Genomic DNA, 13862 nt, shown 5'->3' with positions numbered 1-13862 from the left:
GACACTTACTACTGAATTGACATGGCACCATTCAAACCCCACCTGGGCAGTTTGGCTTATTCCCCAACTGAATGAGACAACACTATTATGCTTCTAGACTCCAAAGCTAGAAGCACTTAGAGCAGAAGGAAATGTGAATGAGGAGGGAAATAAAAAGAATGAGAGAGACAATTGCAGAAGAACTTGAGTAGAGTGTACTAATGAAGGATGGGAAGAAAGGGGGGGGGGGAACCCAGCTGGGGAGAAGAGGGCAGAGACAATAATGCAGGGAGCGAAACACAGAAGAGGAAACAGAAAGTAAGGTAGAAAAAACGAGAGGAAATCTTGCAGGAACAGGGAATCATAGTGAAGAGGGGCTGCTTCCAGAAAAGCAAATTTCCATGTCATGAAGAAACAGCAGTGAGAGGAAGGTCCAAATCAGCTCAGCATTGCTGACAGTAAGTGTGGTCTGGAGGATAAGGCCCTGGGAGTCATGGCAGCAGAGTTTTCTTTCCAGCTCTGCCAGTGACCTGCTGTGTCTGTGTGATTGTTGTAAGTTAGTGTGCCAGCATTTTCCCTCGCACCTTTTGTCTTAGGCCCCTGTTTAAGTCAGTGGGACTACTGACAAGCTTAGGGTTAAGCATATTATCAAGAGCTTTGCTGGATCAGAGACTTAGACTGTGAACAGGTAAGGGCAGGGATTGTCTCACTCAGTATTTGTTTGTACAGTGCCTCGTACAAAAATGCACCAGCGTCGGTTGGGGCTGTAGCGGCTACTGTAATACCAATAATAGCCTTTGCTCTTAAATGTTAACCCCTTGTTTTTCATCACTGACAGGGCCCTGCACCACTTGGATCCAGTTCAGAAAGGAACCCCTCCCTTCAGAAAGAATTCCAACTCTTTTTCGGACTCCATAATTAGTAGTTTCCAGAGAGAGTTTATTTTCTTTGTGTTGCTTAAACAGAGACTTAGTGAACACTCATGCCACAGTAATAAGATTTACCAGGGTGGATTTAATTCTGAAGGCTGACAAGGATGTATGTCTTCTGGAAACCACATAACGTTCTGATGGGTCTTGGCTGCTGCTATGGCTAGCTAACTCTCATTTTACATGCAGACCACAGGGATGGATTCTTTTAGAAGGCTCTTTGGCTGCATTTCTACCACGTGGAAACCAGAAGTGAATACATTTAGTAGCAAAGACATATTGTTATGATGGAAGTGCTGATTCTGTGGCTGACGCTAGGCCTATTTAGCTAGACATTAGAGGATTTGGAACAGGGACAACCGACATTCAAGTCTGATTCAGAGCAGAGAGTAAAGCTGGCACTGCAGAAGATGATGATACCTGTGGGTAGCTCTAAAAGAGTAAAACAGTTGCCTTGTGATGACTTTGGCCAAGAATCTTCCTAGTGATTTTGGCTGCTTCAGTTTTTGGGTGCTCAATCTGAGACACCTTAAATGGGCTTAAATGCTAAGTCCTCTGAAAATTAGGTGTCTTTAAGGAAAAAGAAAGAGTACTTGTGGCACCTTAGAGACTAACCGATTTATTTGAGCATAAGCTTTTGTGAGCTACGGCTCACTTCATCGGACGCTCAAATTGGGTACCCCAAATGATTAGTCTCTTCTGAAAATCTAGTTCCTATAGATGTAACACCAGCTGCTGTAATGAGTCTGCCAGAGTGATGGGATTTGGATGTCAAAGCAAGACACAAGGAAAACAATGGCAGGGGTTACACTTTATGAAGTACTAATACTGTAGGAATCTTAACCAAATAAAGAAAAATCCCATGTGTTATGAACACTGAATAAAGCTGATGCTGCCCTTTCTTCATCTTCATAAATGATGCCAGATTTCCTTTTCCTCGATTCCTACTGTGAAGGCTCTTTGCCCTGAGTAGACAGGGTAAGGTTAATGGGAGGATTTATTTCAAAAGCTTTTGCAATTAATCTTGTGTTCTGTGCCTAGTCAAAGATTGCGTTTTGGTGGCACCCTATGACACAACACGAGAGTGACCTTGTGGGATGCATTACCTGAAGATGAGTCAGCTCTTTCCCTACAACCAACTACTTTGGAAGAGAAGTGTGCACTGCAGAAAATCCACCACTCTTTCCTTCAAATAACCCTGAAGGGGAACATCTGAAAAAACAATAACTGGTCTTTTTTTACTAGATGAGGCCCTCTTTCTTGAGGGATTTATTAATCTATTGCCACATATGACTTATGATTTTTTTTTATTACTCTTCTCTAGAAAATGAACACAAAATGGGCCAGATTCAACTAGTGCAACTATATTCTCTTTGGTGGAGTTACACCAGTGATTAATGTGATTCTACCCTTAGGTACAGTTAAATATGTATACTATTAACTGGTTTAATAAGCAGGCTTTGGGCCAAATTCTCTGCTGGTGTAAAATGCACAAAACTCTGTTGAAGGCAATGGAGCTGCACCCAATAAAAAATATGGTCTGGCCCACTGACTTCTTGTTTCAGTTCATTGCAGAATATGTACCTCATGGGACAACACATCTAGCCAGGGACAGCTTTCGGCACAGTCTGACTTGGCAGCTGTTACGTTCTAGGGAGGCACATGAGGTGGCCCTGCTTTTGATGATGACAATGAATCCTTCTGCCAGCCCATCCTGAAGTGCTTGCTCCCTTCAGGTGCTCCTCTTCTCCTACTCAGGTTCAGGTTGCACACACCAGAAGCACAGAGATACGTGGGAAGAGTAAATGGCTGCTGGGAAGAGTGTTGTCCATGTGTTATAATAATTAAGATGTGTGGATGTTGCTGCCGTTCTGTGGGGGAAAATAGTGAGGGACGTTGCTTGGTGAGAGGACAGAGAGCTATCCGCTAGGATTGCCATGACTGATTCCCCGGAAGGGGTGAAGAAGAGCAGCTGTCTGTTTCCCCATTGGAGGAGAAAAAGGATGTGGTGTTGGATTCCCAAACCTCCTGGTGGAAAGGAGGAACCTGCTGATAGGCTCCTCCCAGAAGAGATTCCCATTGTGGTATGATAGAGCCCCAGTGACAAGCTAAGCCCCCCACAGAAGACATAAGCTCTGTATACCCTGCCTGTAGGTAAATGATCAGGGTGACATGACATGAACACATAGAAAGACAAGGTTCCTGCAGCAGAGTCCAGAATCAAAGCAGTGGAACTTGGGTGGGAACCTGGGGGTTAGGGGAGAACCGGGGCATGCTGGGGTCACACGGAGGAGGAAATGAAATAATGATACCATCCCTGCCCATCCTGGCTAATAGCAGGTCCTGAAAGGATCAACGAAAAATGCAGCCTTCCAGTATCCCATTACGCAACTTTTGGCAGGGAAACATTTGTTTTTGTCCCTGGCACACGTCACACTTGGGGACCTGGTTTTGTTGCCATCTTTTGGCAGGGAAACTTTGTGTACCTACAAAGTTTGGTCAGACTACAGATGAGACTACATTTGTCAGACTACAGATGAGATTCAAACCAATCATTTGGGTGATGTGATCCAAGGTCAGAGATGACTCTGAAAACAGATTTTTTTTTCCAAGGGAGCCCAGAGACAAACAAATAATTTGATTTTGCAAACAGAGTGAATTATTTATTGTCCACAACAATAAATATCCAAGATGCAAAATAGTCCAAAACATCTAGTCAGATTGCTGACTTTTAGCCACGAAGCAAAGGAGAATTTAATCTTCCACTAGTCTCTTCTCCAGTCTGGTACAGATCCAGGCACTCCCTACAGCCTTACACCTAACCCTTCCCACTCCCATTGGGGCCAACAGGGGGTGGGGAGGAAATCTGCTCTCCCCGTAGGATTGCTGTCACTCACTTCATTGCCATGCAGGTTAGGGACCATGCCTGATTTCCCCCACCCCCTTCCTTCACGCCGGTGTAAATCAGGAGTAACTCTATTGAAATACGGCAGGAGCAGGAAGGAATCTCATTGCGTTGAGAGCAGAATGGGGCCCGGGGACAGGGAGAGGGAAGGGGGCAGAAGGAGGCTCGTTCGATTTCGCAGGTGTCATTGGCCCTTGCAGAGAGAAGGGCGGTTGCATGCCCGGCCCCATCTGTGGATCTATTGGGTAAGGCAGCTGCCAGCGTGACGGGGAGTCACATTTCCTCCTTTACATAGGCAATTACAGCAAAACCTTTCGGGAATTTCTCCGAGACGGCTGCGGAAGGAGGGTCGCTCGGTCCGGGTGGCTCGCTGGGAAAACCCCAGCTTCGTTCGGAGCACTGAAAAGAGAGGGCGACACAGCCTTTGCACGCTTTCCCTTTGACGCGGTCTCAGCCAGGTAAGAGAAGTGCTGAAATTATCCCTCAATCCTGGCCCCGAACCTCCCCGTTTCTCTCGGTCTCTTCTTCTTCGCCCTGCCCCACCTAGCCAGCCAAATCTGCAGTGGTTTGGGGTGGTCTCGCTCTGCGTGTTCAAGCTACGTTTCCGTTTGCTTCGGCGAAAGGAAAGCCGCCTCCCACTGCCATTGCCCGGTGATTGCATGAGATCTGCAGCGCGAAACGCGGGCGGTAACACGATCCCTGCCTGTTCACACTGCGTGGATTGCGGGCACTAAATGCACGTATCTGCACCCCCCCACCCCACCCCCGCACCCAGTTCAGTGAGCGCCATAGGCTGAGACCACTGTGAGGCAGGCCGGTCGCTGTGGCTCTTCAGCTGCTTTTTGGTTTGCTTAAAAATAAACCGGGGACCCCCCTCGCGCCATGCGCTGTTAAGTGGGGAAATACTCGAGAGCATCGTGTGGCGGCGGCACGGAGTCGGCATCGCCGTGCGGAATGGGCGGCCTTGCCTGGTTTTCTCGGGCGACGCTCGCCCCGCTGGGCCTGCCCCGGGCGGGGCCTTGCGGCACCTTGCGGCGGAGGGGTGCTGTTCGGGGGGGGGGGGCGATCGCTGCGGGGTGCGGGGGGGAGGCCGGGTCCATTCATTACCTCGCTGGCTGCGGAGACAAATGGCGCTTCCCCTGCAGCACAAGCAGAGAGGCGGCGGCGCAGGGTAGAGCCCGGTGGGTTCTAGAACTCGGCCCGGGGAGTTCCAGAGCCCGGTGGGTTCTAGAACTCGGCCCGGGGAGTTCCACATTCGGAGGGGGGGGGGTTTCCTGACATCTGGCCGCTCCTGTGCTGACCCCTGTCAATGGGGAGAGGAGAGAAATAGCAGGATGGGGGCGCGTTCCCGCCTCCTTACAGCAAGGCAGCTGGACGGGGGGTGGGTCCGTTCCGTGCAGCGAGCACAGGCCGTGCAGTTGCCAGCCCTTTGCTTTAGAGTCTTGTCCTTGGGGCTTGCGCTTTTGCCGTCTTCCAGTGTGCAGCGGGTAACCAAAGTAGCCTCCTCTACTCACAACCCCCGGCTCTAAAAAAAAGTCAGTCCACTGTCCAGCCCCCAGGATCGGATTCCCACCCGCCCTGTTTATTTATGGTTTGCACGATCACTCACAACTGTCTGGGTGTCCCCCCTGGCAGTCCCATCCTCCAGTCAATGCAATTGAAGAAAACGGTCTTGATAACGGACCAGCCCTAGCATAAAATCAGCTCACCGGCACTTGGCGTGGATGCTGAAATCTAAGAATAATACTCGGTTTAGCCCCCAGCAAAGAGGTAATTGTGGTTTAAGGAGGTTGCGCGATTGAGTCAGTGAAAGTAGATTGTAAATGCTGGTTCCTAACCTGCATAGTTTGTGTGCCAGCAGAACCTGGCTGCTGCTCTGGGTATCTGCCCCCAGATTAGACCCTTGGCAAAAGGTGTTTACTGGCAGTACTACTGTAGAAAAGAGCCAGATACCACATCGTGCAAAAAGGACTCAGTCAGGGCACCAAAAAAGGGGAGAAATTTGAACATTTTTTAAAAAAAAGTTAGTTTTGGGCTTTTCTGGGTTTGTATTAGTCAGGGAAAGGGAAATGAAACCTGCTTTTCTCTCATTTGTCTCCTTCCTTGCAAATAAGCATGCTGCATTGTAGGAAGAACAGTTATTTTTATTGCTGTAATTCTCATAGCTCTCCAACTTTATATAATGATTTATGCTGCCTCCCTGGGTAATCACTGTTCTCTTGGAGTGTGGCATAGCTTCACTGTTGACTTATGCGACAGAGCATCTCTTTTTTTTTCAGGAGCAGCTCAGTTGGTAATCCAGGATCCATTTCTCAGAATTGTAAAAGGATTTAGACTCAGGACTTGAATTTCCACTGTCACATTTAAATTAAAAAAAAAACCCACAACTGTTCAGTCCAAAGGGTAGAAAAATATAGATTTGAGTTAATAAAAGGCATTGTTTAAAGAAGGTGTTTCGTTTAAGCTGCCCTGAGAAACATCAGGTTTAGAAGCACAAGCATCTGAGAATCAAAGTTAGGAATTTGGGTTCCGATAACATAAATCAGCGCTTGAAATTCTGGAACGCAGTCTGCCTGGCATTGTAGCAAGCAACTTCTAAAAATACCTGCTTGCTATGTGCCCTGTTAACTTGTTTAAATGCCTTCAGGAAAAGCAGCTACTTGATTCCAGTCTCAGCAGTGGCAGCAGTCTGCCAGTAACCTTTTATCCTCTAGATTAATTCCCCAGAAATACAGCTGAAGAGAACACTCTTACTAACCTATATGCTATAGTGGACCTCTTCTCTATTGTTTTCTTGCCCATTTTTGTTTCCTTTTAATTCTCTCCCTTCTATTTTCTATCCTAGTCTATTCTGTTTTGTTCTCTCTTTATTAAGCCTAACTTTTATTGTCACCACACAGACTGGCTCTTATTAGTGTTACAGGCCATAGCAGCATTCTTGTTTTGCATTATCTCTTTGTTCCTTCCTATCCGTTCCCTCTTCCCTTCTCCATCCTTCCATCTTGCTTCTTTTCTCACCTCTTTGCTGTCTCTTAGGGCTTATCTACACTTACCGGCGATCGATGCATTGGTGGTCAATTTAGTGGGTCTAGTGAAGACCCACTAAATTGACTGCAGATTGCTCTCCCATCGATTCCTGTACTCCATGAGAAGAGTAAGGGGAGTCAATGGGAGGGCATGTCCCGTCGACATCGCGTAGTATGGACCCTGTGGAAAGTAGATCTAAGCTATGTTGATTTGTGTTATGCTATTCATGCAACTCAAATTGCGTAGCTTAAATCAAATTTCCCCTGTAGTGTAGACCAGACCTTAGTTTTCTCCCTTCCTCTTTCCGTGGGCCCAGCTGACACCCTGCTGTTCTATGGAATGAGGAGAGCCCACACACCCAAAAGACAAGAAAGGCAGGGGTGTGTAAGGGGAGCATGCTGCAGTTCCCCAAAGAGGTATTGCATTGAGAACCTCCTTCCCCCAAATTTATTGGAGGTCATGGTGGATTCTTCATCATGGCAATGTTTAAATCAAGATCAGAGGTTTTTCTACACAATTTGTTCTAGGAATTATTTTGGGGAAGTTCTATGGCCTGTGTTGTTCAGGAGGGCAGATTGGCCTTGGAATCTATGAGTCTATGTTGGGAGCTCAAGCAAGAAGCTCTTTGAGGAACCTTTGTCCTAGACCTTACCAGAGAGGCAAGAGCTCCTCTCTCTACCCCAGTGTTGGGCTGTGCCATCCTTCCCTGCCAGAATAAATCAGGTCCAAATAACCCCATCCCACTGTAAAACCTGAGGGAGAGAGTAAGGGGGAGGAAGAGAACCTGGCAGAGTTTCCCCTACCTTGTTTCACTGGGGACATGTGGGCAGTCCTCTCTATGAACAGACCATGATCCAGAGGAGTTGGAGCCATTTGCATTCTTCCACACCAGCTCTGGCCTCCTAACCACCGCTCCTCACTTACATTGAGTCTCCAATGGCGCTCTCCTGTCAGGAACACGTCAGCTGCCCCCAGGGCTCTCCTTAAAGCGGGGAAGGATGGTTCCCTCACTGCTCTGGGGGCTCAGTGGAAAAGGTAAGGCAACCCCACTGGCTCTACTAACTACCTCTGGAAGTCCACAGAGATGGTGGGAGCACAGTTGTGTCTGCTCCCGCTGCTGCTCATTCCCCATCTTCTCTCCATTTACCAATGCAGAGAGTGCTCCACGGGGACTTGTGGGGACATAGGGGGGGAAGACTGCTGCACTGGCAGCTACCCTTCCCCTTTCTCCATAGGATAAGAGAGAGTTGCATGTGAAGGGTCCTTGGGGCATGACCTAGTTCTCAGTGTGGTTGTTCCATGGGGAAGATACCGCTCAAAACTAAGGCTCTGATCCTGCAAACAGCTGTGCATCTGCTTAACTTTATGTATGTGAATAGTTCCATTGACTTTAATTGGACTATTTGTGTGGTTAACGTTAAGCACGTGCTTTCTTACTTGGAAGACCAAGGTCGTATGGAGTGCTTAAAAATAGTTGTTCAGGTGTAATCAATAGCTTTGTTGAAACACTCAAAACCTAAAATAATTGCAGATTATTTGTACATATAGGCTAGAAACGTATATTGAAGTTGGTCAATTCTTTCTTTCTTTCTTTGTAAAAATGTAAAGCCTCTTTAAATTAATCTGCGCCTGTTATTTATTGCGTACGCAAGAGGATAGGAAGGTAATAGTTTATGCTCTTTTTCTTGGTCTAGGAAAACGCAGATTTTTTCCACACAAGATGTTATTCCCCCCTTATCACTATTAAATATACAACAATTTCCTTTCGGTTGCTAGTTAGTTTTTAATCACTTTTGTGGCTGTTGGCAAACGCTCAAAGCAAGGTCACTTATCTTCTTTGCACATATATATTTGTGCAGTGTCTTAACCCTTTGCAGACATATACACACACACATATATATACACTCACTCTCTCTCTCTCTCTCTCTCTCTCTCTCTCTCTCGCATATTTTTTTGGGTAGCAGCCTGGAAAATTCCACTATTCCAAGAATAAAAGTCATCATGTGACAGCTTGACCTACTGTGGAATTTTCGTTTGATTGTATGTTCATAAGATTACATTCAGTAGCTACCTTCATAAATGCAAATATGTATAATTTACCTGATTAATGTAGAGTTCCACTTAAAAAGAGTGGCTATCATCTACAGAAATCTGAGGTGGGCTTTCACTTTAGATACATGAAGAATACCTTATTGTCCCACCACCTTCTTTTCCCTAGCAGTGATGTGTTGCCAAACCACCTTGCTGTATTTTTAAATACAAACAAATACGTCTTGTAAACAGTGACACTGCAGTCATATGCTGTGGCAGAATAAAGGTTGAGTTCCAGTATCTTTTGTTTATCCCCCCAATTGTCAGTTTTGTATACAAGTCTGGAGACGGATTAGCTTTCGAGAGATGAATTTGATGGAAAATGAATCTTAAATTGTTACTTGAGCTTTAGAATAGTGCTCTTATTCATGCTGCAGTATTATGAGAGCTAAGCATAGCGAATGCTTGTGTTCCTCTTCCATCAAATTCACACTTGGAAGTGAATCCCAAAGTAACTCCCTGTATTTCAGTTTTGTCATGCTGTACAAAAGGATGTTAATGTACTGAAAAGGTAAGTGAAGGTGACAAATGGAAAATAATAGTCCATCTCTGTGACCCAGGATATTACTGAAAGGATGGGATGGTATAGGGTGATATGGAGAGGAATAATAAACTTCAGCTATTTGGACATCTGTCTTCTTTACAATCTGTAATCTAGCTACCTGTTGAAATGACCATTTTAGCCATTTTTACACTTTAGGCCAAAATCATTCACGATGTAACTCTAAATTGGCTTATTACAAATTACTTCACAGCATGTTTGACTTTCATCACTTACCTATACAAATGGTAAGAGTAAACATTCCTTTCACCAGCCAAGAATTGTATTCAAGATAAGCTAAGGACAGCAAGGGAGGTTTCCTGTCCAGCCTTCATTTCTCTGAGCTGTGAACAAGTGTAACGAGCACCACCGGAAAGCACACCGTACAGCTATTTCCAGCAAAATGACTGCTTACAGAATTGCCTATGATTGTCGGTTTGGCAAGCACAGAGTTTTGTCTAGGGTGTTTTGTTAAATAACCGTGCACATCTCCTTATACAGAAGTATTTCAAATGCTGAAGATAAAAGTGTGATCAGAATATACCTATAATTAGTGACATTACAGCACACTATTGGCAACAGGCCAAATATACAGTATCTCTAATGTAACTGTTGTCCTTCGTTCCTTGATTATGTTAAGGCAGTTTCTTCTATTATTCAATAGAATCTGCCTTGAGCCTGTCTGTTTTTAATCCCTCCACGTTAACATATACCAGAAGTCAGCAACCTTTCAGGAGTGGTGGGCCGAGTCTTCATTTATTCACTTTTTAATTGAAGGTTTCGCGTGCCAGTAATACGTTTTAACATTTTTTAGAAGGTCTCTCGCTATAAGTCTCTCTATTATAAAACTAAACTGTTGTTGTATGTAAAATAAACAAGGTTTTCAAAATGTTTAAGAAGCTTCATTTAAAATTAAATTAAAATACTGATCTTATGCCACCGGCCCGCTCAGCCCGCTGCCAGCCTGGGGTTCCATTCACCAAGGCCGGCAGCAGGCTGAGCGGGGCCTGCAGCCGGGACCCCAGCTGGGAAGGGGCCGGCAGCTAGAACCCCAGACCAGCAGCGGGCTGAGTGGGGCCAGCGACCGGGACCCCAGACCGGCAGTGGACTGAGCAGCTCTGGGGTTCTGTCTGCCGACTCCTGCCAGCCAGGGTTCTGGCTGCCGGCCCCGCTCAGCCCATTGCCAGTCTGGGATCCCGGCCCTGTCCACATAGAGTGGGTACCTACCTTCTCCCTGGTTCTAGCCCATTCTCTTCCTCTCTCTCTCTCTCTCTCTCTCTCTCTCTCTGCACTGAGCTGAGGGTGGGGGTGCACTGAGCACAGGGCTGGGGGTTGGGGTGCAAGGTCTGGCCAGGAGCTAGAATGAGGGAGGTGGCTCAGGTTGGATGTGGAGTGCTTACCTGGGCAGCTCCCATTTGGTGCGAGGGGTGCAGGAGCTCCTGTTTGGTGCGAGGGGTGGGGGTGGGAATGTGGGGGGTGCAAGAGTCAGGGCATGGGATGGGGGGCCTGGGTATGTGTGGGGGTGCAGGAGTCAGGGCAGGGTGTATGTGAGGAGGGTGCAGGAGTCAGGGCATGGGGTTGGGGGGCTGGGTATGTGAGGGGGCTGGAGTCAGGGCTGGGGTTGTGGGGGGTGCAGGGGTCAGGGCAGGGGGCTGGGGGTGTGGGCTAGGGTTGTGGGGGTGCTCCCAGAGTGGCTCACGGCAGGGGGCTGGAGGGGATATGCCCTGATTCCACCCCACTTCCCCAAGGCCCTGTCCCCACCTTGTCTCTGCCTCCTCCCCGGAGCAGCAAGCGCGCTACGGCTCTGCTTCTCCCTCTCCCTGGCAAGGGCCATCAGCTGATGGTGGCAGGGAGGGAGAGGAAGAGGGGCAGGAACCCAGCACGCCGGGGGAAGAGGCAGGGGAGGGGGAATTTTCCTGCCCTGCAGCAGCAGCCAGCTGGACCAAGCTTCTTCACACTGCCCCCTGGGACGGGGGGGGGGGTGGAAGAGGAGGGGGCGGAGAAGAGTGGGTCAGGGTGGGCAGGATTTTTAATGGCACGCTGCTGCCTGCCGGGTTCCCGGCCCTGGCCCCGCTCAGCCTGCTGCCGGCCTGGGTTCAGCAGTGGGCTGAGCGGGGCCAGCAGCTGGGACTCGGCAGGCAGCAGCATGCCATTAAAAATCAGCTCACGTGTCGTCTTTGGCACACGTGCCATAGGTTGCCAACCCCTGACATGTACGTTAAATAAAATGTTATAGGTAACTGAGATATACTTTAGCTGTCCAGTTTTTCCTTTTATTATCTCTCAGAATCATCCATTGGGGCTTTTATTTATTCTGAGATAATGACTGTCCTGTTTGATTTGGGAAGTGGTCTGGGCACCAAGAGATACATGAAAACAGGTGGGAACTTGGTGTTGTTCGAGAAATCTAATGTAAACATCAAGTAGCACAGAACTCCAGAGGGGACAAATTATAAAGAGTGCACTTGGGCAAAGTTATCTGTGAAAAGAGTGTGTGTGAGTTCATGGAAACACTTTAAAGAGGATTGTTAAATGAATTAATACAAAACAAAACAACTGTAGCTTCCAGAAGAAGAGGGAGAGTTATGATTCAGTTTACTGATCTGTTCTGGAAAATATTGATCAGATATTTGCCGGAACTGGACATCCTGTACTTTTATGTGCTGACAACTAGATAAAGTGGAATTCTGTATATTTTTACTTTGTCATTTTAGTCTGATATTCTTTACTTCCCTATAGAGCAACCATGCAAGCTTTTCAGCAGTTGCATGATTAAGGTAATTTATAATACGCTCACTCTCATTACATTACCTTGTGAGTTATGGTGGTTTTCTCTGAGCAACCAAGCAATAAAGTCATTGCCACTAATGTTCATTTTATTACAGTTGGTGGTCAGCAGCCAAATGATCAGCTAAAATGTATCATCCAATGCCTTGTTTTGGTCTATTTCAACACTATATATTTAAACCCCATCTATGGGCTAGTCTGAGTAAAAGGTTATTTCTCAGTGAATCCTGCAGATGGATCTTTCCAGGTGCTTCTAGGCAATGCAGCCCACAATTAATGATCTCTGATGGTGAAAATGTTTCTTGGGTGGTACAACTTGAATTTTCCCTTTCTGTATTTCTTGTTTCCTGACCAGTTCTCTCATTGTCCTTGAAGACATTCTGGAAGCTGCATATTGATCTTTCATTCACTGCAAAGCTCTGTGGAATCAAGTTATGTCAACAGCTGCTTTAATTAATTTGGTTAGAAATGGAGGGTATCAAGTGAGAAGGAGAGCGCTGCTGACATCCCGCCTCTTGCAAGACGACAAACGCTTGACTGCCGTGTGCCAGAGCTCCACCACAGAACGCAGGGCTTCCCGCTTTGATCCAGACGGCAGTGGGCGTCCAGCCACATGGGACACCTTTGGGATCTGGGACAATCGCATTGATGAGCCCATACTCCTCCCACCCAGCATAAAGTATGGGAAACTGATTCCCCAAATCAGTCTGGCCAAGGTGGGCTGCGCAAGCCAGATTGGAAAGCGGAAGGAAAATGAGGACCGGTTTGATTATGCTCAGCTGACAGATGATGTCCTGTATTTTGCAGTGTACGATGGGCATGGTGGGGCTGCTGCAGCTGATTTCTGTGCTAAGTACATGGAAGAGTACATTCAGTACGTAAGCTAGGGTTTGATGCCTGGCATTTGTTTTATTATTTGCATTACCACTAGTGCCTAGTAGGTTGGGGCCCCCTTGTCCAAGGTGCTGTATGAACACATAGTAAGACACAGTTCCCTGCCCTGAAGAGCTTACAGTTCAAATGGACAAGACAGAGAGCAGGAGAAGGTAAATATGATTATCCCTAGTTTAGAGCTAGGGGACTGCAGCACAGAGAGACTAAGTGAGTTGTCCACCATCACACAGGGTAATTTTGATCATTGAAATATAAAACTTGCTGGCACTTCTGTCTCACTGTTGGCCTCTTGTTTCTGGAGTCGGGCAGGATTCCCTGGTGCCGGAACAGTGTCAGAGACTGGATGCTGCCGTGATGAGCAATTTGTTTTTTTACCTTTCTGAAGTATAGAAAAATCAGGTCCTGTGGGCACTCCTAGCAATTAGCAGAGGGTAGGTAGTGCTTCCCTCCTCTATTCGCCTAAGATGAAACTTCCCCTGTACAATGGAACAGCACACAGCTTAAGTGGTCGTAGTCCTTACATGGATCCTCTGCACTGGGGAGGGTGGGATTTTACCCACCAGCCCCAGTCTATTCAAACCCATTGAATTCACTGGGAATTGAAGGTGCTCAGCATCCTCCAGGATTGAGCCTGCCAAGAGCATGTGGGAGTTACAGGTTGCAATGCCTGCAGTACGGGTGCAAGGCATACCACTTGCACCACTCCGTT

The 13862-nt window shown here is 47.1% G+C and overlaps 1 protein-coding gene across 1 annotated transcript in view; it reads left to right on the top strand.

The window, feature by feature from the left end:
- Window positions 1-3639: 3639 nt before the first annotated feature.
- PPM1K (protein phosphatase, Mg2+/Mn2+ dependent 1K) overlaps window positions 3640-13862 on the top strand; it is a 28315-nt gene continuing 18092 nt past the window's right edge. Inside the window, exons 1-2 of the mRNA XM_084627525.1 lie at window positions 3640-4271; window positions 12615-13133. Of these exons, the coding sequence (XP_084483651.1) occupies window positions 12694-13133 (440 nt within the window). The 5' untranslated portion in view covers window positions 3640-4271; window positions 12615-12693. The remainder of the gene's footprint in view (window positions 4272-12614; window positions 13134-13862) is intronic.

This window comes from Lepidochelys olivacea (genome assembly GCF_965140295.1).
Source record: "Lepidochelys olivacea isolate rLepOli2 genome assembly, chromosome: 4".
In the NCBI taxonomy this organism is placed as follows: domain Eukaryota; kingdom Metazoa; phylum Chordata; order Testudines; family Cheloniidae; genus Lepidochelys; species Lepidochelys olivacea.
This window is presented reverse-complemented; position numbering and strand designations above follow the sequence as displayed.